This window comes from Lathamus discolor, chromosome 1 (assembly GCF_037157495.1).
Source record: "Lathamus discolor isolate bLatDis1 chromosome 1, bLatDis1.hap1, whole genome shotgun sequence".
NCBI lineage: Eukaryota > Metazoa > Chordata > Aves > Psittaciformes > Psittacidae > Lathamus > Lathamus discolor.
The window spans coordinates 88,227,923-88,254,914 of record NC_088884.1 but is presented as its reverse complement, the minus strand read 5'-3'; the positions used below and the strand labels follow the sequence as shown (position 1 = coordinate 88,254,914).

The 26,992-nt window shown below is 43.2% G+C and overlaps 1 protein-coding gene across 2 annotated transcripts; it reads right to left on the bottom strand.

Annotated features, from left to right (window-relative positions):
* Positions 1-125: 125 nt before the first annotated feature.
* Positions 126-26,170, bottom strand: G3BP2 (G3BP stress granule assembly factor 2). 2 transcript variants are annotated; one of them, XM_065685348.1, is made up of 12 exons: positions 25,931-26,168; positions 19,608-19,726; positions 16,031-16,112; positions 14,676-14,849; positions 13,718-13,808; positions 12,650-12,752; positions 11,262-11,442; positions 10,202-10,300; positions 6,145-6,247; positions 4,009-4,137; positions 3,699-3,817; positions 126-2,980 (listed from the first exon to the last, which is right to left on the bottom strand). In XM_065685348.1, the coding sequence occupies exons 2-12, from the start codon at positions 19,700-19,702 to the stop codon at positions 2,711-2,713; spliced, it is 1,446 nt and encodes a 481-aa protein (XP_065541420.1). In that variant the 5' UTR covers positions 19,703-19,726; positions 25,931-26,168; the 3' UTR covers positions 126-2,710. The 2 variants fall into 2 exon arrangements, with proteins under 2 accessions (XP_065541420.1, XP_065541430.1); XM_065685358.1 differs by lacking the exon at positions 10,202-10,300 and having other exon boundaries at positions 25,931-26,170.
* Positions 26,171-26,992: the final 822 nt, after the last annotated feature.

The window sequence follows — 26,992 nt, the reverse complement described above, 5'->3', positions numbered from 1 at the left end:
GCAGGATGTGACACAACCACCACCTGATAAGTCAGCAACCAGGTTCTTAAAAAAGCACCTTCTGTCTGGCAAGAGAGGCACTGTGCTCTAAAGCCACTTATATTCAAGAGAATTAGGGACATGGATAAATGCTGCAGACATCAGTAGTTTATTGGTATGTTTAGGCAAAACACATTCAGAATGTAAAGTAAAAATACTTTCCACCTGCAACAATTAAACTAGAATCTACTAGCATATACTGCTTGACACGTTACAGCAATGAAGATGGTAATCCACTGTCTTGTATGCCTAGTAAAGCCAAGATGGTCAGCTGGGTTGGCTGAAATAGAACCATAATGACAAAATACTCCCACCATCCACGAATCAGCAACTAACAGTAAAGGTCAGTGAGTCCCTTCCTTTGCTCTAAGACGTACACTGACTACCAAGAGGGTCGAGAACACCAAGAGTCCACAGTACAGCAGGTGAGCTATCACCATGTAAACTTCTCTGGACGACATTCCAACACTTGCCCATGTCATCTACTCAAGGAGCAAGCCAGAAAGCAGGATGGCTCAGTAGCTCTTTTTAATACTCCAGTTTTTGTTGTCGAGATTATTCCCAATTGCCATCCAAATGAATGAGGTGGCAGCAAAACACCACAGCACTACAAACGGAGAAAAAAGAAAGGCTACATAAAAGACACCAATAGCAAACTGCTGAGTGCAGCAGTTTGTCTCAAGGCTTCAAACCTATAGGGTGGCGGGTGGTGCGTGGTGAGTGGTTCAAGTACCACAGACCTCCTGGTAACAGCTGAAAATGTGAGACCTTCAAGAGAAAACTGGAATACGGACATGGAAATTGTTAGAAATGTGCCCAGGGGAAAAAAGTGTATGAAAATAGTGCAAGACTTACCACTGAACACAGAGGACCTCGTGTCTGGGAGAAAACACAGATGCTGCTTCACTTGGTCTAACACCTCAGAGAAATATGTGCAACATCTTCCAACTTAAGTGAAACCAGCAGCTGATTGCGTAACACAGAACCAGGCTGCTGTGCTGCCCTACGTTCCTGCTTAACACGGCAGTTGGCTAATGGGAGGGAGGTCTTCCATGCGCAGCAGCAGCAGCTTTATGCTTTTGCACCCCCACCTCAGAATGCGCTCCAGAATGTCATCTGGAAGCAGAGCTCTGCACTGGAAACCCACCAGTCAGCTGCATGAGGGTGTGTCCTTCCAAGCCTTAGGTCCAGAGTCACGTAAGTGCCAACTTCATCTGAAAGTTACGTGCAAAATGAGTTAAGAGTTTTTAAGAAAGTGCAACTGGAAAATGAAAATGCTTAAGAGCTGCTGTTTGGTTCTTGGGAAATTGCAGTATCCTCATTTGATAAGCTCACCAAAGATGCTCAGTTCTACCCATTCTGAGCTGGCCAAAAGCATCTGCCATTCCTGACTGACTTCTGAAATGCATGTCCAAGGGAGATGTCAACTCCATTTCCTGTAACTGTTTAAAGAGAAGAGGCAACCTGGACACTGCTCGATGCCTTCTTCCTCCCTTTCCCCCCCTCTGCAAAAAAAAACAGGCGAACTTGTGAAGTGACAAGCAAGGTGGATGATCATTTCATCAACGTTTACTGATTGAAAGATACTGCAATTGGGTTTTTTTTTAATACAATTTTTCCACAATTTCCTTTAAATGCTTTGCAGCCCATCGGCTTTGCAGCACAGTAATTCATACACTATACTGTACAAAATCACCAGCAAGACTGGAATGATGTATTCAGAGAAGGCACCATCATGCTCATTACATTACCAGAGAACTCAAATACAGTCAAGACAAATTTCACTGTACAATGCTTATTGAAGGGGTGAGGGGAAGGAGTGTGTTGAGCAGCCATCCCAGTACTGAAGAGGGGCAGGTAGAAAAAACGGACATGAGCTATCAAACCTGCTGTGTACTCAGGGCTATGACTTTGAAACTCAGGGTTCTGCTTAGTTTACAGCTAAATGGATTCCTTCTGGAATAAACTCATAGTCTTATTAAGGTTTGTGTGTGTACATATGTTGGTCACAGCAAACAGATCAGATGCCCGCATCATTTCCCAAGCTATTCTGAGGAAGAGGATGAAGGTCTTTCCCTCCGATGCCTCCTGCAGCTGTCAGTATAAATGAGTCCAGAGTACCCATTAGTGCATTTGGATGAGTGTGTAAACACGAGTTTGTTTGGAGCCAAGTGTTCTAAGAAAGACAAAAAAAAAAAAAAAAAAAAAAGAAAAAAGAAAAAAAGAAAAAAGGCAAGCTTCTCCAATTGCACAGATTGCACTGCTTGTGTTTCCAACAGTAATAGGCAGAAACAGGAACACTTACACAAAATGTGCAGCAGAGGGTTTTGGACTGAAAGGACCTGAATTCTAGTGGGCATGTCCTTTAGTTCACTTTTGCTGCAGATAGTTAGCCGGTCTTTTTTTGTCTTTTATTTTTTCCTTTTTTTTTTTCTTTTTTCCAGTCCTCAATTCTCCAAGTCTACGTTTATAAATTAACAGCATGACTCCTGTTGTGAAACTGGGGAAACAACGTCCACCTCAATTTAAACTGGAAACCAAAGGATGCTTTCACATCAAAGAAATGACCAGACGGGCTGTGTCACATTCCAAAGCCAAAAAAAAATTAACAAGAATGCAAACACGATGGATAATGTACCACTTCCAAGACAGACTGCCTGCAGTGGAGGGCTCAGCGACGCTGTCCAGTGAAGCGGCCTTCCATCTGCCCAGTGCCTCGTCCAGAGCCGAGCTTTTGCGCCATGCCGCCTCTTGGAGGGGGTCCTCTTCCATCACGGTCTCGCATCATGCCACCACCCACTATTCCACGGGGACCCCCAGGACCTCTATCATTGCGCCGAATATCCCTACGGTCGTCGCCTCCTCGGGTCTCTCGCTCACGAGCAGCTCTTGTTTTTTTCTCTTCTACATTCAAGCGCACCTCACCCCGGAACATAATAGGCTTATAGGGATAAGTGGTCAAGGCACACCATTAGTTAGTCTCTATTCCACAAAGGCTGCTTACACAAGGCGTATGAAAACACTGTGTTCTCAGCCTACCTTCGTTTACATGCAAAAGACACCAATTTGTTCCCTGCACCACAACCTTAGCCCCAGTGGTCTACAGTAAAGGGAACGGCATTTCTAAATTCATCTGACATGCAAAGGATTAACTGTCTTCCTCCAGTAAGGGCAAGGACATCTTTAGCCTCTTCACTCCTCACTTCAGTCTATTCACCTCAGGGCTAAATCTCCTGAAGAACTGTTCAACCAAGCCTTGGTTCCACATTCTAGAAATGCACACTGCTGCTTTCTCCTCTGCAGTTCCTCAAGTCACAACCACAAATCACCCTGCTCCTCTTCTTCAGTCCCAGGATGCAGAATTCAGAGATCCATGGGCTGCCCTTCAAAAGGTTACATACTCAACTTTCAGCTTAAAAGGATTTCTAAAAGTAAGTGTTGAGCTCCACATGGTGTCTCTATGTGAAGTCTGATGTGGTTTGAGGAATGCTATTGTAAGCTCCAAATTGCTCCTGACAGAATGACTATGCCAAAACTGTGTTTGTCTTACAACTGTCTGAATGCCACAAACAACAGCAAGGCAAACTGGACAGCCCACACCATTTGGGGTTCAGGACACTCAGTCCATCCTTTGGAGGCTACTCAACGCCAATACTTACTTTTGCAACCAAAATTCGCTGGACTGGCTCAGAATCGTCAAATACCACAAAACCAAAATTGGGCAGTTTTCCTCCCACTCCTTTAGTATTGATGCGAAGTTCTACCACGTTTCCAAAGCCTGGGAAGACACGAGGGAAAAGCCACAGTATCAAAACTCACAGTGCCAGCTCTACCACCCCTCCATTTGTTCTAGACAGTACCTGCAGTGTCACAGCATGTGTAAGTTCCCCGCCTGGCCCTAAGTGAACATTATGTGGCTTCTCAACACAGTTTTTCTGCTTAGTCTCTGAAGCTGAAATTGTTACTTACTCATGAAGAACTCCTTCAGTTCACTCTCATCGATATCATGTGGCAAGTTCCCAACAAATAGCTGGTGGCTGTCTGGATAGCGAATGATCCGACGATTATCCGACTCGTTCTGTTCCATGTCCCCTCTCCCTAAAGTCAACAGGAAGAAGAAGGTAGAGTCACCAGGGTTGTAAGATGTGTGTAGATTCAGACAAACACATCTATGAACAGCACCAAGCACGTTCGCTCAAACAATGCTGTACCTTCAGCTCTTGAGCTTACCCTCCTCTTTACAGAGTTTGTAATAATACCACAAGGTATTTGTTTCCTTTCATCTCGTTTCCCTGGTTAGGTTCAGTAAAATTCACATTAACTAAAACACCGGGTACACTGGGCAAGTTTGTGTAAGAGGTTCTTGTTACATCTTAAATTGTTATACTGTAGAGGAGCTCACTACCTATTGGGATGTACTTCATAAAACATCTGCATTTAACTCACTTCTTCATCAATTCCTCAGCACATTAGGTTTCCTTACATTGTCACTCATGTTAAAAACAGTGTTTGCCAGTCACCTCTTCTGGCTTTCATCTTCCACCATGTCATCCCAAACACAAGTGAGAGTCCCTCATGTTCTCTCCAGCTCAATCGAAGTACGAGTCTTTTTTCCAACATGCACGATAAAACCTTTCCCAGTATCTCCCTACTAAATTATGACCTGCCTTGCAGTGTGAGAGCAAAACACTGTTACTCCTTTTGCACCTGTAGTGGTACAACGTAGATATATACCCCTTTCTTTCCCCAGTTTCCCCTACAGGGCCATTTACAGCAAGCTTACTAGCTTCTGTGAAAGGTTTCTTTCAGCAGATAAAACAGGTCCCTGACTGCCTTTGAAAACAAGGTCGTAGGACTGAAGTTCTACCACTTGGTCTCCTGAGATTTCAGCTTTTTGTCCCCTGCTTCTGCTACTCCCCAGACCAGAATTAAAAGACTCAGGCTCTGTGACACATTTTCTATATGACTTGTATCACATCCAAGAGTAGTAGAAATGCAGACTTGTAACTTGATTTAGTCCGAAGTCGCAGCTTTTGCTCCCTGCTGCAGATGACATGTTAAAAAAACATGAAACATGGATCTGCAACAGATGCCACGGTTCTTTCTTGGTGCCTTTAATCCTTTCAGTTTCAGCGCTGTCCCCGAGTGAAGATACACTTGGCACTGACTCAAGGCAAAAGCACTTGTAAGCCCAATCTGTACCACAGTTTGGTATGCACTTACTGAACACCTTCACTAGAATCAGTTTTAGCTAGAGCTGGAAGAGACACAGTCACTGAGACTTAACTACTTCAAGCTGGCTGAGCCATGTCAGGATAATCGCAGATGCCATCCCTTCCCTTAGAACTTGGGATGGATTTTCATACTTAAGAGATGACTATGAACTCATCAATGTCCTGCAACTCTGGGCCTTTGGCTGGACAGCTTTTGCCCAGGGTTTGTCAAGTGACCAGGCTGGACTGATAAACACAACTCAGAAGACTTCCAACTCTCAACACCACTGCTGATGACTGTCAAGAAACCTGCATGTTTCCTAGCCAGAACCTCCTACAGATTTGGATACTCCATATGAGTAAGAAAATGCAGAGAGCTGGCTGCTCACAAACTTAGGCAAACACAAAGCAGCCAAGCTGAGAATGGCATTTTAGACAATTAAAAAAGATGGAAAAATATGTACAAAATTACTAACTGACTGAGGCTGACACAGTGGGAAGATTTGCTTCCAAAACAAAGAACAACAGGAGATGTTTAAGAGCTCTCACTTGCAAGGTTCAGCAAAACTAGAGGACATGGAAAAAAACATCAGATTTCCATGCCAGCTTTTCAGAACTACACCAAGCTGCACGAAAAATGCTTAAGCAGAGAAGCGAATGGCCTGACTAACGAAAAACAAAGCAGAAGATTGGAAATTATGCCTGATCTTTGCAACAGCTCATCACTGGCAGGGACTCCAAACCATACCGCCCCATTTCTAGTTGAAGGCAGAAGGAACAGACAGTTCATTATCAGTCAAATACGACACAGATACATACAAGACCCATCAAGGAGGTACCTCTCCTTGTAAGTAACCAGTTCCAAGCAGACACAGAAGCTGGTCTACTTTACCTGGTCGAGGTCCTCGGGGTGGAAAACCAGGTCTTTCCCTGGGACGCTGTTCACGGGCACGAGGAGGCTGAGACTGAGCTTCAGGTTTAGTTTCAACTCTTGGCTAAAACAGGAGAAAAACAGGCACTATTAAACACCAGCCCAATAAAAACCTCCAAAACTCACCAAAACAACCTCCCTCCCCGCCCCAACACAAGACACATAAGTGGCATGCACAAAATTAACTCCAGAAGATATAAACCCATGTCAATGGTGTTTGGGAATACATTTTTTTCCACCTCTATAAATTCCTCTGTACCAATCCAGGACTGCAGTGTTGAGTTATCGCTGCTAAAAGGTGCAAAGCAAACATCTCTTCATCAGAGTGACTGCCCAGAACATGGCTAAGGTGAATTGTCCATGTTTGACCAGGCACTGAGACTGCAACACTTTGTTATTCAGGAATTCCTCAGCGTGACTAATAACCCCACATAGAGGAAATAAAATTCCTCATGCCAAGCTCAAACTTCATAGATTAGAAGGCAGTCTGAGATGAACACAAAGAGATGGGCAAATAACATTTTGAGTGAGTCTGAGTCCCTGGGGGTTTCTTTTCCTCTAGTGCAGAACAACTGTAAGGAAAACACCAAAAAAGAAAGAGAACAAACCAAAAGCCCTCAGAGCATAGTAAGTATTTCTGATACAATAAAGCCACCTGAAACAGCAATTTCTTCAGGCTACCTGCTGAGGATATTCCTCAACTTCCCTGATGTCAAGGACATGATGCTCAAAGTACACCCTTCATGTTCTCAGGAACTAGAACACCTATTCCATTTTCTGCAAGCTAAAGAATGCTTTTAAAGATAATTTGAGAAAAAGGGACAGAACAGTGTAGCCTGTTGGCTACTAAAGCAACTTCTAGTCTTTTTTGAATTCCATTTTCTGTACAGCAGTCCAGCAGTTGCTGCTGTGCTGGGTTCTTATCTTAGAAAAATAAAATGATCCTTAGGAGCACAAAGAAGAACACTAGCCTCCAAGGAAGACTAAACACAAGCATAATGGCTATAGGCCCAGACTGCTGTGAAGAAGCAGTTGATGTTAAACATCTCCCTTATTTTCGGTTAAGAACTCAAGACAACTGATGGTCCCAGAGTACCTCACAGGGGTAAAAAGACTGTATTTTACATGAAACATGCAGGTATTATGCACTCAATAAATGTTTCAGCCCTTCTATCACTCACGCTCTACTCAGCTTGTCCTTCCACCATTTCTAGGATCATTTTTTCAACTCCAAGAATAAGGTTGAAAAATCAGCCTTGCTGTTAAATCTCTTTTCACTGTGCCTCATCACAGATCACTGGAGCTCCCCTGCCACCTTTTACTCACAGATCTTTTCTCTAATTGCAACTCTCATTTCACAGAGAGCACACAAAGTGGACTGAGAGGCACAGAATAAGGATTTCAACAGACACTAAAGGAGCCAAGTATGCCACAAACACCAGCGTAACAGGGTTTTGGGAACAATTAAACAAAAGGTGACATTGTCTCTCCTCTTCAGGAGCTCACATGGAGAGGGAAAAGGACCTTTTTCTGCTACTGGAATGCTACTGGCACTGGCAGCAAACCAGCCACAAGTCAGCCTTTCCTCACCAACTTTGGAACTGAATACCCCCCCCGAAACAGAAGATGAGACAGAAAAAGAAAGAAAAGAGGTGCCTTCAAGGGCTGGTACAATTCCACTTTTGAAATCTCACAAGGCTTAAAATCTTCTCTAGAGATGCCTGCCACAACCAAAACACATGCCAAGAAACAACTAGCCAAGCAAATAGCAAGAAACCACACTTCACGTGAGAACACAAGACAAAACCCCACATCATCTTGCCGTAATTCCAGTAGCTAGGTCAGATGCATACCTCAGATAGCCCCCACACTGTTCCTGAGGTAAATGTGGACCACACAACTTACTAAAGACACTTGTCAATCACTTCCACAAAAGCACTACATGGTATGGAAGAGTTTATCCAGAGTCCAAGCAGATGTAAGGTGGTAAGAGAATGCTATAAATAGCTCTTTTTTTTTTCCTGAATGCACCACTTCTGAGAGAGCAGACCTGAGTCAAGGCTGCCTACCTCTGTCCCTACGCACCCCTAGGCAGCTAAGTGTTCGTGCAAATGGAAGGTTAGAAGATCTGAAGATGCTCTAAAGAGAAGGCCTGATTTATCAGTGTAGGCAGGGTGACTTCTCATCACCCACAAGAAGAAAAATAGCAAGAAATGCTAACCTGTTTAACTCCACAGCTATCCATCAACAGGAACTGACCTGGTTTATATCCAAAACAGTATGTGTGCAGTCCTTGGAGGGGTTCTGAGTTAATACTACAGAAGCTATATTTTTAACTTGCTAAAAGATGGGGGGAAAGCTGGAGTGATGCAGAGAAGGACAGTTAACAGCTGCATCACTAGTTACAGCTGCAACATCACTAGATGATGCTAGAACAGCATTCCAAAGGAGCCACCCACCCACTAGTGCAATCTACTGTCCTTGTTTATCTACAGAGTATCTGGTATTAAGGGATTCAAGACAACAGGAAAAAGCTGCTACTGATCTCTAACTCCTGGCAGAAATTGTTCAGGCACCTTTTCTACCTGCTTTCTATGTACTATGTCCGAAAAGCGTGCAAGAAAAGGAGCCAAGAACTAACTGATTCTGTCTCCAGAAGAGCTGCGAGTTGAAATTCGTGCCATTTCAGTATTGTTCAGAAACTTCCCCCCAGAATTACTTAATTCATAAAGTCACAACACAAGTAATCTAAAAGGCAGAAAGCATCACTAGCTGCAGAGGCAATGCAAAAGACGTTAAAGGGAAATCTAAAGGCTATATTCTGCTCTCTCATACAGACAATATGAAACGACTTTTGCAATCATATTACAAAAATCCACCATCCCTACAGCAAGTAAGTCAAAACTAACCTGGGGTTTGCATAAGGAAAATCTATTCTGTTCTAGAAAAAACAGAATTTTTTTGTGGCTCAAATACTACCTAAAATGCTCAAAGCCCTGGTGAAGCTGCTGAAGACAGACAGGCTTCCCAACTCATTATACAGCCACTATCTCATTCCCATGACAGCCCCTCAGACCAGAAGCAACACCATACAAGGTGTTGTTTTTCTTGTGTTGTTTTCTTTTTCAACATGCATTTGGCTGAAGGGCAATCCTAGACAGGTTCCTCTCTGTCAGTAAGTAAGTTGAGAAGAAACCAGTGCAATATCAACAGCTGCAATAATCCAGCTGCTCTACTGAAAATGCAGACCTTTAAAAATGTTGGACATGAGCTACTACAACAGAGTACTTTGGTACACAGCATCAATAGAAGAGGTTAAAGCACACATTTTCAGGGGGTTTATATAGAGGGAGAAAGCTGAATTGAGAGTCTCAGACTGTCTCACACAGGCTTGGCATGTGCAGGACATGAGCTGTAACCCAATCAAACTTTCCTTCCTCTTTCCCCTTCTCACCCAGTCAACCTAGGAATGGGAAGATGGCATTGTCCTGGCAAGAAAATGTGAATCCTTCCATTCCTCACACAGTCATAAGTTGGTACAGGGTTCTGTGACTAGTTAATTACGGATGGATAATGAAATCCAGCATATTTCCATAGACGTTAGCCTTACAAGGCAATCTTGCACCTTATCAGAAACGGTGCTGTCCCTTTTAATGCAGGGGCACCTCAGCCAATGAAATACTCCTTTCAAGCACATATTAGAAACCAGCCATTTTGTGGCGAGCTTTTTGTTTAGTTTTGTTTTCCCCTTGTAAACCAAACCATATCCCATTAAGACAGGTCACAAAAGTGTCAGTAGCGATTTCCTAGCTCCATATGAACAGATTTTAAGGTCACCATCCCCCAAAGTTACACCTGTTATGTGTATGTGCCTTTGCTTGCGACAAGAAGGTGAGTGCATTAACATTAAAGACACAATTTCTGCAATTTAAGTCAAACAAATTGATCTGTTAATTTACACAACTGAAGCAGTCTGCAGAAGTAATGAGACAATCCAAGGTGTTCACAGATGGGTTACCTGTGAGACTGGTGCTTTAACATGGGGTGGAATTCCAGAGGAAGAAACAGTACCACTAGGAGGCAGGTTTTTACTGGTCACTGAAGCCCAAGAGAAAGCCTGCAGGAAATGCAACAAACCTAGGCTACTAATCATGGCAAACCACTGACATTCCTACAGGGAAACTCATCTGCTGAAATCACACTTTCGGTTCATATCTGACTGTTAAATAATTTTTGTGCAAGCATTACAACAAAGAACAGAGAAGGATTTGCAGTTCTAGTTGTCTGTGGACTCCAGCGTCATGGAGCAAGTGTGTACCATGCCCACTATCGATATGTGAGTGAGCCCAGTTCCCTGAGCATCCCAAGATCGCTGCTTTCCATGACATAACCAAACCCAGGACTGAAAACCCTGCAGTGTTCAGTGTCTTCTGCACAGAGAAAGAAAGTGGATACCAGAACTTGAAAGTAAAAACAGAAAAGAGAAAAAGGATTGGGAAAAAAACCAACATGGGAGCTACCAAGGGACCTCTGTCCAGCTTTCACTGGTTCCTCCTATCTCTTTCAAACAACCGTAGGTGTCACCGTATCAGGTGACGCACACAGTGGTTTTTAAGATTAGGCATCATATCCGAAGGAGACAGTCGATGCCCCCATACTGATTGAGGACCATACTGCCAGCAGTTTGGCATGTGTCAATGCATTATGGGTTTTTTTTTTTTCAAGGAAGAGCAGTGGTTCCCATTGTAAGCAACTTTTCTTGATGGTAGCTTGAGGTGTTTTCCTAGTGTATATTAACTCCACATTTAACAAGGTTTACACGTGCATAAACTACAACACATACATTTTACAAGCAGAGCATTAAATTTACAATAGGTGGCTTGAGCAGAACTCAAAACCATTATTTCCTCTTTTAATGAAACCTGGCATCTTTACAAGTTCAAGGTTCAAGCCTAGCTGTTCACACAGCATAACACTGAACAAGGCAGTGGTTTGGCCACTCAAAAAGGCTAAGGTCAAACCCAAATCTTCTGGTTTACCATCTGCACCTAGAAGCACAGATACAACTTTGAACTAACCTTTGGTGGCTCTTGTGGGAGTGAAACAGGTTCTACTGGAGGTGGAGATGGAGACTTCTCTTCTAGCTCCTCAAGGGTCTTTTCTTCTACTTCAGCTTTCAGCTCCTCAGTTTTTGTTTCAGATTCCAATTCTGGCTCAGGTTCATGAGAGGATTCTTCTAGCGCCTCCTCTATCCCATTGCTACAATAATCAAGTGCATGTTATGCAGCTTATCACTTGCTTTGCACTTTATGACCTCTTATAAACTATGCTATGGTAATAGCTGGTATCAGAAAGATCATTCCATCTCCAGTTGCCACCATATGTACCTACATGCACAATACTATGAGAAGTTAAGCTGTACTCATGCAGTTGCATATAAAGCCAGTTTTTACTCCTGATGAAGCAAAGACATGGTTTACAATTCTCTGCACAGAATCTGAAAATCACACAGACATGTAAAACCCATAAGCAACAAGAAAGGAACAGGAATAAAGGAATGCTCCTAAAGAATAGGAGCACAGTAAGAGACCAATGGAAGATTAAGCTACGTGCATAAATGAAGTCAATTTTCAAACGAAACACGGGTTATTTACAAAACTGCCATACAAATTCCTTGCCAAAGGAGCTGTGAGTCTTGTTTACTGAAACTCACAACTTCTTCTCTGCACTGAGTGAAATGTAAGGGAGCTGAAGTTCTTCAGTCCTCTCTTCAGGCAGTCCAAAAGCTTACAAAATTTCAGACACTTCTGCCTACGTAGCTCCTGCCACAGGTGACTATCTAATGAATGTTGCCTTTACAACTTCATTCTGATTGGCAAAAACAATACTTGGCTTTATGCTTTTAGGTATCTAAAACTTCCTGCATTATCTTGAACAAGTCACTGACAGAATTCCTGCAGACACTCCTCATCCATAAGATTTCTCATCAGAAGCACTGTGTGAACAGCATTTAGGGTTGTCAGAGATGCACTTAACAGACATCATCTAGTTATGTAGAAATATATTTTTATTTCTCAAAAAGTAGACCTTCCTCTCAGTTCCAAGTGGTACCCAAATTTGAGAAGGTATAATTAACCATTCTTCTATTAACCCATCTGTTCACATAAATTACACTGTATATCCTAACTGATAAAATTTTATGTGACAAATTAACAAAGACTTCATTAAGGGTTGCTACCTTTTCACCTCACATTTGAGACTAGAAGTAAAAATAACAAGCATAAGAGCATCCCTCACTTCCTCTCTCCATTCAAGAAGCAGCATTTCAAAAATAATAACATAGACCAGTATCAAGTGTACTAGTTTCCTAAACTACCTATTAGATCACATCCAGAATCCAAAACCAAAGCAATTCTGCTGTTTTCATTTAAAAAAGCAACTTCATACAATAAAATGGACTTCTTACGTTACAGTATGGTTTTCATAGTAAGTACTGCTCGTGTTCTCTTGCACAGGTTCAGGTGATGGTTGTCTTTCCTCCTGCTCCTCTTCGACCTCTTCCTCAGACTCTGACACAAAAAGAAAAACTGCTTTAAAAATGTCTGCAAGTGCACACAAACCGCACTAAAAATAAAAGCATATTAAAGTAGTAGGGGTGAAAATAAAGCTCCACCAACAAAATAAGGCAAAATTAGCTGCAAGAAAAGCTAAAAGACACTTCCACTCGTTCAGGAGGCTTTGTTTCTTACTATTTTCCAAAAAAAAGAGAAACTAGAGAGATACTGCTGATAGGAAGGTCTGGGAGGAATGCTCATGGGTCAGATACTTTTCATACGGTAGCAGTAAACAGGAAAGATTGCACTATTAGCTCATAAAAATCTCAGTACATCAGACTGAGAAGATTAACTTCAATACAGGTGTCTAGATGCTCTGTTCCACGGAACCATGATGAAAAAAAACGAGAAATTATCCAGTGAATACATGTATATACATACTCGAATTTGCTTTGTCTCATAAAAACCCCTAGAAATTATCCAGTGAACACATGTACATACATACTTAAGATTTGCTTTGTCCCAATCAACAGAGGGGAAAAGACACCCAGCTCAAGTTCAGCCCCCAAAAAGAAATGAATTACTGAATGTGAAGATGATATGAAAGTGAACTACATGTCATATTTGAAAAGCCAATCTGACTTCTTCTTCAAATTACTTCATCTAAAAATTAAACTGATCCAAGAAATCAAGTCTACCTGACAAAACCAGTAGCAGCAGAAGTAATATTGCTCATTATTTCCATTTTTTGCCAAGCACCACCCACACTGAGCCAGTCCAGCCCTTCAAGGAATAAGGTACTACTGCACAACCTTCCTTTCACAGAACGTTTGGACCAGTGAGTAGTTTCAGCACCACAACCTATACTCCACCTCCCAAATTTTTCCCATACATCAGAAAGACACACAGCTCACATCTTTCCACCTCTAGACACTTCCGAAAGCACTGCTAGAAGAACAAGCTACACATACAGTTCTCACCTTCATCAAGTTCTCCTTCTGAATCCCCAAATACTTCATCTTCATATCTGAAGATATCATTATGGACATAGAACTTGTTTGGAACAGAGCCCTGTAAAAGAGCAACATGCTTTTTTTTTTTTTTTTGCATATACAGTATATTGGCCATCAACAACAAAGACGGGTTAGAGAGAGAAGCTCTGTGTGGTACACACCAACAATCTCACCTAGCATTATTTCATTAAAGCTATTTTCCAAAGAGTACCACTTCTTTACAATTGAACAGTAACTTCTGCCCAATTGAAAGAGGATTTCAAGCAGCAAGAACCTCCCAATTTTGCTAAGTCACAGTAATCATAGATTCTAAAGAAACCTGAAGTCCCTCAATTTCAGTAAGAAATTTGAATTTTTCCTATTACAAAACAGAATGAATCTTCAGGGGGTGACTGTACACTTAAAGCACTTCACAGGGTAACAACAAAGAAATTGAACAAGACTGAAATATTAATCACCAACAACACCATAGTTTGTGAGGCAATGCAGGAAAAGAGTAGAAAGAACACAAAACATCCTTTACCCTTCCTCTGCTCTCAACTAAGAGCTAAATCCCAGCAGTAGCTTGTGCAGCATCAACCCACACTCACATCTGCCAACAGACTTGAACAAAGTACAGAACTACACTACAGACTTGATCTGCAGAGATGAACAGTACGTTTTATTGATCTATGCCAAAGCAGCTCCCAGATGCAAGCTCCAATTTGCTTTGTATTACTGCTCCAATACTTCAAGCCTAAGAAAATAAAAAAGCTCAGGATGGATCCAACAACCTTGTTTCTCTGCACTGTGACACATTTAATGATAGCTTCCAGGCCAAGCTCTAAGAGCCAGATATTTTTTTGCCCCCTCTGACAAACTGTAGCTATAGGTCAGGTTTCCATCATCACTATTTGAAAGAAAACACAATCTTACAAATACATACTTCTGGAGCAAGCACAAAAGTCTGCATGAACTTCCTCATGGGTTGCCCATTGTTCGACAGCTCTCCCATGACTTGCACAACCACTCCATCATTCAGAGTAGCATGAGCATCCACGTGACGGATCTTGGTGTGGCATTCGCTGAACTGTAATGACATCACCTTCTTGTGGATCTCCTAGAAATAAAGAGCTGCAGTTTAGCCACACTTGGTTTTGTACAGAGCTTTAGACCTTTTCAATATCCAAGTCTGAACCAACATAAAAAAGCACCCCACTGGGAAGTACAGGAACCAAGAACTGTCTTGGTTCCTGAGAACAGTCTACGTGAGCTCATCTAACTTTTAGTCTGAAGTTGAGGCACTGGCACAGGTTGCCCAAAGAAGGGGCAAATGCTCCATCCCTGGCAGTGTTCCAAGGCTGGGTTGGACCTTGGGTGACATGGTCTAGTATGAGGCGTCCCTGCCTATGGCAGGAGGTTGGAACTAGATCATCTTAAGGTCCTTTCCAATGCAAATCGTTCTACGATTCAAGCACTTCATAATAGTGTATGACTTGCTATCCCATTTTTCCAGCCATGTTAGAACATGCAACCTATTTTAAGGCTTTCATTTTTTTAAAGGGCCTGTGAGAGGGCAGCATTTACACTGTGGTTAAAAAAGCTCCCACGCTACCCTCCAAACAAAAAAACCCCAACTCTCTACACATCCACAAAGCATCCAAATGTCACAGGAGGGGGTAACATCCACACCACCAAGATTTTTGTGGTGCCAAATCAGGCTCTGCCGATGAAAGGAGAAGAAAGCAAACATGCCCTGAGCTAAGAGCCACATTGCTCAAAGATGTGGCTACAATGTGAGCAGGTGCCTTTAGGTGACAGCATTATTCTGATAAAGAGCTACAACCGAAGTGAAAACTTGTGTTTCCTTACTTACTTCCTCATTTCTTCAAAAGTTACCTTCTACTGTAAGAAAACTCCACTTAAGGAAGAATTTGGTAACATATAGAATGCCATTTAACTCACAAAGTCCCCTTCCCAAGTCTAACTGAAATAAGATGCATCAATAGGACAAGTCTAACAGGTCCTCTTGATTTTGCTTCCTATCCTAAAGATACTTTCTGCAGTCCACATGAAAAGCTGATGAATCAAACACAACCCACAGGAAAAGCAGCGACAATCAAACAGAAAAAAAAAAATGATTATTCAAGCCAACAAATTCCTATCTGCCCCTACACAGGGGGCAGTGTCACAATACGGTATTTACCAGATAAGAAAGTCAAAGTAATTGGTAAAGAATAAGACTGATTTATACAAGCTCTGAACATGGATGAGGACTACAGGACTGATTTTGATACGCACAGCTTGACCATACACTGCTTCTTGTGGTTTCCCACTGGCATCCAGTCCTCCATGGACGTAAGAAGAATTCCTGCCATAAAACCTGCAAATGAAGAGATGCAAAGGTCATAGCAATGAAAAAACAGAACCATGATCCAAAAAATATTTTAGTCAAAAGCTATAGAACTCAATGCATCAGGAGTTTTAGCACAAACAGGAATCCAAGTACATTTTCCGCGTCCAAGGCTCCAAGGAAACAGGAGCAAACAAAGCTTAATATTCAGTATTCCAGTTTGCCCAAGATACGCATTAAGCTCCTAAATTAACCTCAACCTTTCACTTGGTCAGTACTAAGATACAAACTTAAACACTAGCACTTCCTCTTTTGCCATTTCTTTGTTTATCTTACTAAACCTAGAAATTCTTTCCAGTTCTACTTTCCTGAAAATACCAACCACGGATTTTAACTCCTGTGGCTATGTCCAGAAAAAAGTCCAAGAAATATTAGATTGTTACACCAACTGCATAACCATGTTTTTGAGCAGGGTTCAGCACTTCCTAACAGCAAGGAAAAGCAGAAGTCAGCTGAAAGAGTCCATAAGCAGACAGAAAAACCTCTTTTCAGTCTCTAATTACCAAAGCAAGCTCCCTCACAGTCAGCATAGCTTATTAATTGCTTTCACAGGGGATCAAGAGCTTTAACTTGTTTTTAAAAACTGTTCAAACTCTTTGGTAGACAGAGAACCTCTTGAGTGGGAACTGCAGATCAGGAAAGGAGTAAATGTGACGTCTCCAGTTATATGTAATTATAGATTTTCAGTTAAGGAGCCAGTAAAGACATCTAAATTCACCTAAAGTGCAAACTACACTGTGTAACACCCATTTGAGAGCAAACTGATCTCCGCTTACCCATAACCCCCGGATAAGTTTTAGGTAATGACCAATAATGGATAGGCCATTATAATAATAATATAAATGAAATAAATAAATACATAAAATAAATAAAAATAATGGATAGCCAGTGCTCTTTGTCAAGCTTTTAATAAGATAAACCAGTAATTTTAATACTTGCTGTCCAAACCTTCAAGGAGGAGCGCCATCAAGCACCAGGAAGCCATGTGTCCTGGTTTTGGCTGGGACAGAGTTAAAATTCCATGAAAAGCAAATCTTTCTGTGGCAGCAAGCAAGCTGCTGTAGAGACTAACATCAAGAGAAAGAGGGAAGACTAGATGTCCTCTCAGAGTACATAACGCAAACAAGGTGGGGCCAAAGAACCAAAAGGCAAATGTCCTCTGTATTCAAGCCTGACTATTAAAAAATAGCTACCGCTGCAGCCCCAAAGAGGGACAGCAGTGACAGGGGCTGAAACTGGCTAGAAGATATTTCACACAAGCAGTTCAAGAATCAGCTCTGATTCAATCAAACTAGATCAGAACCTCTAGGACACTTCTGTGCAGACGTATTTAAGAGGAATCTGTAAAAAAGTCTGTAACATTTTTGGAACCCTTAATGAAAACAGAATTCCTGCAATAAGGTAACTTCTATGGACAATTCCCCATTCCCACACAATGTACCACACACAGAGCATAATTTGGAATGCTGCATTTCAGAGTTGAAGTAAAGCTTGAGATTTAAAAGGGTGGGAGTAATAACTAATACCTCCTATAAAGCACCAAAGTTGTCTTCAACAGGCCAAATGTCTCCCCAGACACCAATTTTCCTCACACGTACACTTCTGCCAATCTCCTATCACCCCTATCTGGAAACACCAGTCCACATCCCAAATGTGCCAGGAACACCAGCTCCATAATGTTCCCACTGCAGGTGTCAGCTAGTTCATCTTGTTTGACTGAAGCAGTTAGGGAGGAAACACACATACCGACAGTGTTTTGCTTCTTAAATAAAATCAACCATCACCCCACCCCCCCAAATCCTGCCAAGCTTACAGTTACTATCACTACAGGTAAATGCTCTTAAGAGCACAATCAAAGACTATTTTCAACACTGAGTCTGAGGCATGGGTGATTTACTATAATATACAGTGTAACTGCAACTGAAAATAACTGTTACAGAAGGAAAAGACAATCTCGCTGTAGAACTGACATAATTTCCCCCCACCTTTAGTATTAAGCTGTGAAGCATGGCCTAATCATCTCTATCAACTCTGCTTTGCTTCTTTGCTTATGCACACCATTTCTGGGTCTCAGAGCAAAATGACAGCACAGTCCACAAGAAACTTATCTTACTAACTTGGGCTTTTATATCATTCAAAAATGACCCTGATGTTCTGGTATCAGGATTTCCGGTACATCATTTACTCCCACCATAATTCTTGCCTTGAAAATCTAGTACAGTCAAACCCTTTCTAAGTCTCTTAAAAGAATTTCATCTGCTTGAGCTTTACAGGCAGTGGACAGTTACACATGTCAACAAGATGGTAATTTACTGACAGACCTGCCTCAACGCTGCCTCAGAAGCTAACTCCAAGGCAAAATACCCAGAGCACGTGATGTCCCTAAGGAATGCAGTTCTCGGGTCAGAGTAAGCTGCCAGTTTGTGTACCTGGTATCGATGTGCTATATGGACATACTTGTCCATGCTAATCTCATCTCACTCATTCATGGAAGTTTTGAGGGCAGGGAAAAATTCTGCAATTGCTCAAGATCCTGCTTTTACCTTCTGTTAGATTACTAAACATAGATTAGGAAAGCATGGAATATACTCTCAGACACCTTAAAAATAGATTTAAACACAGAAAAGAACATGGTTCCACGGCAGTCCAGTGATTTAAGTAAAAATGATACCATTCGTTTTCCCTCCCTCAGAGCTATGGATGAAAAGAGGCATTAGTCTAAAGACTGAATTCTCAAGTAAGCTACCTCGTGCTCAAACAGTCCAATTTTTCACCATCAACCTTAGCTCAAGTTCTGAGACAAGACAACCCAAGCAGTGAGTTTTGTCCTTATTCATTACATCCATGCTGCTCTAAGACCAAATGCAGAAATGCAAAATCTTAAGTGACAAGCTGTGTGCAGCCAATCAAAACCAGAAAAAGAAGAAAAAAAAGGGCGGGGGGGAGGAACTAAGAAGTACATTCAGAGTACCAGTTAAATAGTGGACACAGGTAAAAAAAGCCTACTGTATTACTGTACTACCTTGTGTCTAGGCCATGACATTTATACTTAAATCTCCAATCACAATCTGGATAAAAACTTCTCAGAGGCAATGCACAATATGGTACCCTGAAATAATGAGCAGGCTTATCTCATGCCTGTGCTTTCTCTGCCATTTCCTTTTCCTTTCCTTTTCCATCTTTTTTAGACAAGTATTTCTGGAATACATCCACACTACAATTTTATCATCTGAGAAGCAGCTCACTTTTCCACACGGGAAATACCTTGATACCATGCCATGTGATCAGACTTGGTTGTAGAGTCTAAGGAGTTTTCAGTAAAATTGAGTGATTTTTCAAAATTTAGCCCGGTCCATTTCTTCCCGTACTCGGAATTTAATGTTTACCTGATTTATAACCAACAGTACATGTACTAAGTACACTTTTGTTCAAAAACATTAGTCACTTTGTGAGTGAAAGTATCACCTGTGCAAGAAGTCAGGAGCCTTATTTAGCAGAGTGTAGTACTGTCTCACGAACTCCCGCCCTACAAGCAGGGGACTTGGCTTCTCCATCACCATTTCTTTGGTACACAGTGTCAAATGCTGCAATTAAAAAATATTCACATTAGTTTGGAGACAGCTCTATATATCACAACTTCCCTGTAAAAGCATGAGCATGATGATATTAGAATTGAAACAGTCTCAACAGGACCTTAATTCACACAGAACTACTCCACAAACTCAGAACACACTCCCCAACCTCTTTTGAGTAAATAAAATGATTCTTGGTCAATTTATGCATTACTTTGACAAAGAAGGAACAGTGGATACAAAGTCCCTTACAGAACAGGTACTCAAAATACCCAAATAAACAAACAAAAAGCCTGTTTAAAACCTCTAGCATCATTTCTTTAAGCCTTTGGCAATAAATTGATGCATAATTAAAAATCCAAGTTCAACAGCACTGCAAAAAAAGCAGGAATACACTTTCTCGGGTCAGCCAATAACACTCTTATCTCAAGCACATCTGCTTCAAAAGGCTACTGTGACATCTGTAACAAAGATGGTAGCGTCAATATTCTGAAGCAATTGTGCGGGCTGGATTCACATTTCCTGAAGACTGGGAAGGGAAACTTTGATTCTTCAGAGATGACCAGTTCAGGTGTGTTCCCAACATGACTCATACTACAGCAATTCATGTGAGAATTTTAGTCAGAAAACTTAACAAAAGAAGGACCTGTTTCTCCAGGTGAGATATTCTGGTTTTTTTAAATCCCCTGCCCCAAAAGCACAATACAAAATTGGTGATATGATCTTCACGACAAGCACTTGTAAGAACACAAGGATGAAGCTTCATCACATTTGGTTTTTGAAGAACCGATTGAAAAGCAGAACATAGCCAGTACACATTCTTGTGACTACAGCAATAAGCAAAGTACATATGGTAACAAATTGCTGGCATGCCATAAGAAACACTGAAAATGCCTCTGGGTACAAAACAATAATCTGTGACAAGTCATTACACTACATCAGATCTGTATCACTCTTAAATCTTTTCCTCATCGGAAGCTGTGCTATTTCAGAAAAGACCGCTGAAACCTTTTGGAAACCTTTCAGAAAATCAGAGAAAGGCAAGCACGCACAGCCAATTCTTCCCTAAGCACCTGAAACAGCAGTTGGCTGCTCTAAGAGATAAGCACCATCCACCTCTGCCCATATTTCAAGTGACAGCTCTATTGATTTACATCACAGAATCAGTGTCTTACAGGATGATGTCTCAGTACAATTCTTCACCTGTCTCAGTATTATTTCCTTTCATTATCTCTTCAGAGATCTCAGTAGGGGTAGCAGAAGCTTAATGAACTGTTCAGGTCTCCAAGTCATTAAAAGGCTGTAAAATAAAAATGTGGGTACTCCTTGCTATCAACATGAGTGCCATGAAACCAGGTTTCAGGAAGATTAAAACCTCCACGCGTCCCAGTTAGTATAGCACCTCCTTAAAGTCAAGGACCCAAACCTTAGCAAGCCCAAGGGGTGTTTGAAGATAAAGGAACCAGTGAAATGTATGTCATTTTACTCCATAAAAGGCATTTTTCCAATATTCATTGGTACATGCTCAAGAGTCCAGGAATAACAGCTAAAAAGAATCTGAATGCTCTTCTCACTTGAATGAAATGAGCCACATTCTCAGAACAGCCTGAGCAGCCCTTGGGAAAGTGTCTTCATTAGAACTTACTGCTCGAGACATACGTGTACATACAAGCCAGAAACACTGAAACTGAGGTGGCAAGCATCAGCAATCCAACAAATTAATATGCTAGTTTCTCTATGGTGCAACTACCCTGTTCAAGAACCTCACTCCTTCATGCACACTGGTAAGGCTGTAAGCTACACAGACAGGGCAGATGACCATCCATGCGACTCTGCTCATCCACCGGTAATCCTGCCTACATCCAACTGACCTAACGATTAATTGACAAGATGCAATCACCACCCTATTCAGTAATTCTAATTTTTGTGCTACCAAGAAGGCATATGGGGTTTGCAGCTCATTCTTGAAGCAAGAAGAACCAGCAGCCACGCCACCTGTTTTGTAATAGACTTGCAAGCTGGAAGACTAAACAAAACATGGAATCTCTTTCTCCTCTGGACCAGATTAAGAGGTAAGGTACCTAAAGGCACCCACCCCAAGGACCAGACTCTACCACTAAGGGAACATGCACACGTGCCAGTGCTATGGTTCTTATAACTTCAATTGTCATGACTCAAATTCGTAACATAAAGCACACAGATGGGACTAAGTTTGCAACTGTTATCTCAAACAACCAAGTTCAAATCTTGATTTATTTCCATGGTCATATCTTTCCAGAAAAGAAAAACAACGCAAGAGTTAGGAGAGAAAGGAATTTTTTGTTTGCATGCAAAGAAGCAAATGAATAAAAGACGGAAGGGTATTTTATTTATTATTTATTAAACTGTGTTTGTCACTTTTTCAACTAAATTAAAAAAACCCCAACCAAACAAAAAAGACCTCACAACAAAGCAAGGTAAAACTGTCACCTATCAGATTACACAGGGGGCCACAGCAATTGCTTCTGAAAAAGTACTGAAGGCCGCTACACACTGAGTAGTTGCAGTGTTCACTGGTATGCATCTTGTTCAAGCAGCAGCTCTCGCATTAGAGAAGCTTTTTTTGCCTAAAATCTATGCAAGATTTCTTGTTATTATTTCCCTTATCCTGCAGAAAATACAAGTATGACTAGTCATCTGTGGCAAAGTCACAGAATGGCAGCATGCATGCTCAAATTCAGTATCCAGAGAACAAACTGGCACCAAGTCTTCGATGCCTAAAGAGGCAATTCAAAGCCATCTCCAGCCTGCTTCAAGACAGACCAGCAATAGTGACACTGCCTGGATGCTTCACCAATTCTACCTCATAAATAACCAAAACATGAACCAAATTCTGTCAGGAGCTCAAGTTCAGGAAGGTGTCATCCAAACATGAAGAAACCTCCAACAAGACAAACTTTTAAGCTTTGGCAGGGAGATGCAGACCTCACCATTTGTCTACTAAAAAAACTGTAAGCAACTGTTTTTGGTTTAAACAACTCTTCCATAGAACAATTTGTTCATGACTGAAGGCACATAGATATCGAGCTACAGTTTTACACAAATGTGCAACAGTGTGGCTTGCTCTTAAATCCACAAGTCTGCAACTTGTGTCCCAGTTGCTGATTAGATTTGAAAGTACCATTCAAACAGAACAGAAAATTAGGCAAAATGCTCTTGCAAATCAGAAAGATGCTCCCCACGCAGTGAGCACACAAAGCAAAGCCACAAGGAATACTATGCTACTTCCCACAACACAGGAGCAGAGGGAAAACAGAAGGGAAGGGGAGAGGAGATCTCACAATCTTGGATGGGTTTCTCCTAGATCAGATTATCACTTTTAAACTGCGATTCCTACTGCAGACAAGCAAATAATGCCCTAAAGACCATGCCTGCTACCAGGGTCCATAGCATGGCTCTGAGACCCCACCACTGCAACACATGGTGTGAGCAGCCACACTGAGTAAAGATAGAAGTCCAAATGGCAACTGACACTCCACCCCTGTAAGGGCTCCAGGTACTCCATGGTAAGTAAAATAAGCATTGACTGAAATGAAAAAATACCGGAATGGCAATCAAAAGTTCCAAACAAGGCTCAGTACTGAAACAACCTTCTCTCTTTAATGCTCTGCAAGATGAACGCTCGCATCTTCCTCCATCTGCAGTAAGGGCCAGTGAACCTGTATAACCTACCACAATCCCTCTACTTTAAGATCTTTCCCTAATCCACTACAATCTGAACTGACCGCACCCCAAGGCAGCAGCATGCAGTTATTTCAAATCAAGCTGTCCTTCAGGGTGTGGTGTTTGTTTTTGACGGGAGGTCAAAAGCCCTCCGTATTATTTTAGGGGCATGACTACACAGGGGACCATCTTTCAGGCAGTTAAGCTGCGCCATCTAAAGAGCTAACACCACCCGAACAGCAGTAACAGCAGCAATAGCACCACACATGCTGGGATAGGCACTGCATCTCTCTCTCTCATCCAACGCCAGCCTCAGTGCCTTTCTCCTGGTAGCTCATGAGATATACCTATTAGCCTGACACATTAATCTTCTCACATGTTCCTTGAGTTGCTATGCAGTTCTTCATTTGTCAAACACTCTCAAAAGAGATGACATCCAGTGTCACAACTGCTACAGTAAGAAGGAATGCTCAAACTCAACACTCTGTTAAGATACTGTGTTTCCTCAGCATCTTTTTCGTGATGTAAAACAGTCTTTAAGTGTAAGAATAAATGTATAATTTGAAATCTCAGTTCCAGAAAGGACAACATTTTTTTCAACAGGAAAACCATCAGACAAGTAAACTGGACGGTTGGCTCATTCTGCTGTCTCTACAGTTTGAGCTAGCTATCTCAGAAAATATTTTCTTCACCAATGAAAAAAAATCATATGATACAGATTATCATTCGACAAGGCAAAGCCCACATCTGCCATTACAACAGTATTTCAGATGGCAGATCAATACTGTTCTAGTACACCCTAGCTATCAGAGTCCACAACCAGAAGGAACTGTTAAGAATGAAAAGACTTTCCTAGGGCAGGTACTTACAATCACAATGAACATAGAATGCCTCGTTCATGGTAAGTTACCTGCAGAAGCGAAATCACGATCTCTGCTCCAAATACAAATAGACAAGCCCGGTACCCACTGGCAGGGCTTTGACAAGACAGCTGCACTACCTTCAGGAGCTTCGGCATGCACAGCAGCTCCACATTACTTCAGGGGAAACCACACAACACTGAGCAGGACACAGCCTGTGCTGCACAGGCCAACAGAGCAAGTTGATCACCGATCTTCATTCTGCTACTACTCCCTAATTACAAGTGTCTGTGAGAGAATTGGGGGGGGGGGGGAAATCCCACAAACAAACAGAAAAATCTGAAACAGCAGAGTGCTTTATGTCACAAATAAATGCCTAGCAAGAGAAGATATCTTTCCCCTCTTACTCCTCCATCCCATCGCAGACATGCTGGCAGTGCTGGCATTAAACACCCAGGCTGTGTATAAGTAACCTACCTGCTCAAGCAGGTTCAAGCAAGGAACAAAATAACTCACTCTATTTCTCAACAGTTCAAAAATACCTTTGATATCTTTACACATCTTTCTATAGCAAAGCAGAACACTTGCACACTGAGGCTGAAAGGTCTAGACCATACATATAGGGCCCAGAAACTGCCAACCAACATGGAAGGCCACAACAAAAGCTATATGACTAAGTCACTCTGGTTGGAATCAAACGATGGTTTCCTACAGTCTCACTCTTCTGCATTGGTTCTTCCAATGGTGATGCTTGGCACGAAGTTCAAGATTCAATGCCACCCAATGAACCACAGGATTTAACAGCTTTATAGTGGGGATGCTCCTGTGCACCCACACTGGAGCTACAATGACCTCTACTTGAGCCCTCTGAGGTTAAGGGGAGCAAAGGCCTCAGAACACACTGAGCTCAGCTCAGAAAACAAACAAGAGAAGCTCAAGACATCCAGATCTGCATAATAAAAGGTGCTTGCAGCAACTTCAGATGTATTACCTATGAAAAGGGAGAAGCTCAGCTTGTGACTAGGGGAGAGAAAGCAGAGAGAGGTGAGGTCTGCAGAACTGGAGATCTCCGAGGCAGTGATACCACCGCAGTACCGATTCGGGAGGGAAAAGGAGCGCGAGCTGAGCCGACGGCGGGCAGCTACGGTCGCTTCTGCAGTGCCGGCGAGACAGAGGAAGAGGCATCCTGCACATGCACAACGCAGACACCTCTAGAGGCCCCTGGAAGGCCAGACGTGATGCGAGCAGCGGGAGGCGAGCGCGGACCAGAACGCCGCATTTGCGGCCAAGTAACGCAGGGCTGGGGGGCCGCGCCTGAAGAGGCTTCCGAGGGGCCGCTTCTCCCGCGGCCTCCCCCCGAGAGCGAGGCGGAACCGCGACCGCGGACAGGCGGCACGGCGCCGCCAAGGTGACGGCGAACAAAAGCAGCCTCACCCCCACGCTCCCCGCGCCCCTCCGGCCGGAGAGCCGGGCCGGGAGCCAGCAGCCGAGGCGGGCAGGGCAGCCAGCGAAGGGCAAAAGCCAGGCCCCGGGGCGCTGCCTCCCGGCGCTCGCCGCTCCCCTCAGCGCCACGACCGTTAAACTGCCCTTCTCCCCCCCACACGCACTTCCTCCCGCAATTGGCGGGGCCTAGCCCCGATTCCACATCGCTCACCTAAGGGAAAAAGAAAAGCCTCGGTGCGCGGGGCCGTGCACCTGTGTCTCCCCCCAGGACCTGCTCGGTGTCGGGCGCGGCGACCCTGTCCCTCAGCTCGTCCCACGGCGGCGGCAGGACGGGGCGAGCGGGGTGCGGCGGTATCACGGCCGGGCGGGGGAGGGGCGGCCGGGGGTACCGCGCGCGCGTGCCTGTGCGTGCGTGCACGCGCGCGCCTGCGTCGAAGAGAGAGGGCGGGGCGGGGCTGCTCCGGGCTCTCTCCTCCAATCCCCGCCGCCCTGGCGTGATGATGTTTGCGGGAGCGCGGCGCCCCCTTTGCCCCGCGGCGTGGCGCGGAGGAGGGCAGCGATGCCGGCGGCAGCGAGCGGAGGGTACCCGTTGTGTTGTCGTGCACCTGGGGGCCACAGAACAGCCCCGTCTTTGTTGTCCTCCTCCTGCTGTGGGAAGAGCTGCTGTGTGGCCGGCTGTCCTCGGACGGGAGCGGGGCGGGGCGCGGGGGTCCTTGGTTGTCAGCGAGCTCGGTGGGGGCCGTTACAGGGGTTCTGGCTCCTTCCGCTGCCGCCGCGCGGCCTCTGCTCACCCGGGATGGTGTCTTGCTTCGGGGTGTTCTCCAGCCACCTAAAAAGCAAAGATGGTCAGTGTTGGTGTAACGCGGGTGTCTCGGAGCTTCAGAGCTCCTCACTGAACCGGAGCAGTCTTTGGAGTTATGCTGAGGCCTGAAGTAATCAGTAGTTGTTGGTCAAAAATCAAACAATTCCTCTCCATAGTGGCAGGAGCTGGACTTTGGAGTGTATCATGTTTCCAAACTCCATGTTTGAGCAGACAGCGACATCCCCACCTCAGATGTCTTTAGCAGTTCTGGCACCTCAAATGCCTTTCTCAGAAGCAAATCATTTTCTGTGCCTGAGGCTGTACAGGTCAGGATGGATATACAAAGTACTTTGGAGTAAAGAACTCTGTGGAAAAAAACTTGGTTTTTCTCTTCATGCCCTACTTGAGCATTGCCAATGAGTTCTGCTATGTGTATATACTTGCCCAGGAAGACAAGTGCCTTCAGCACTC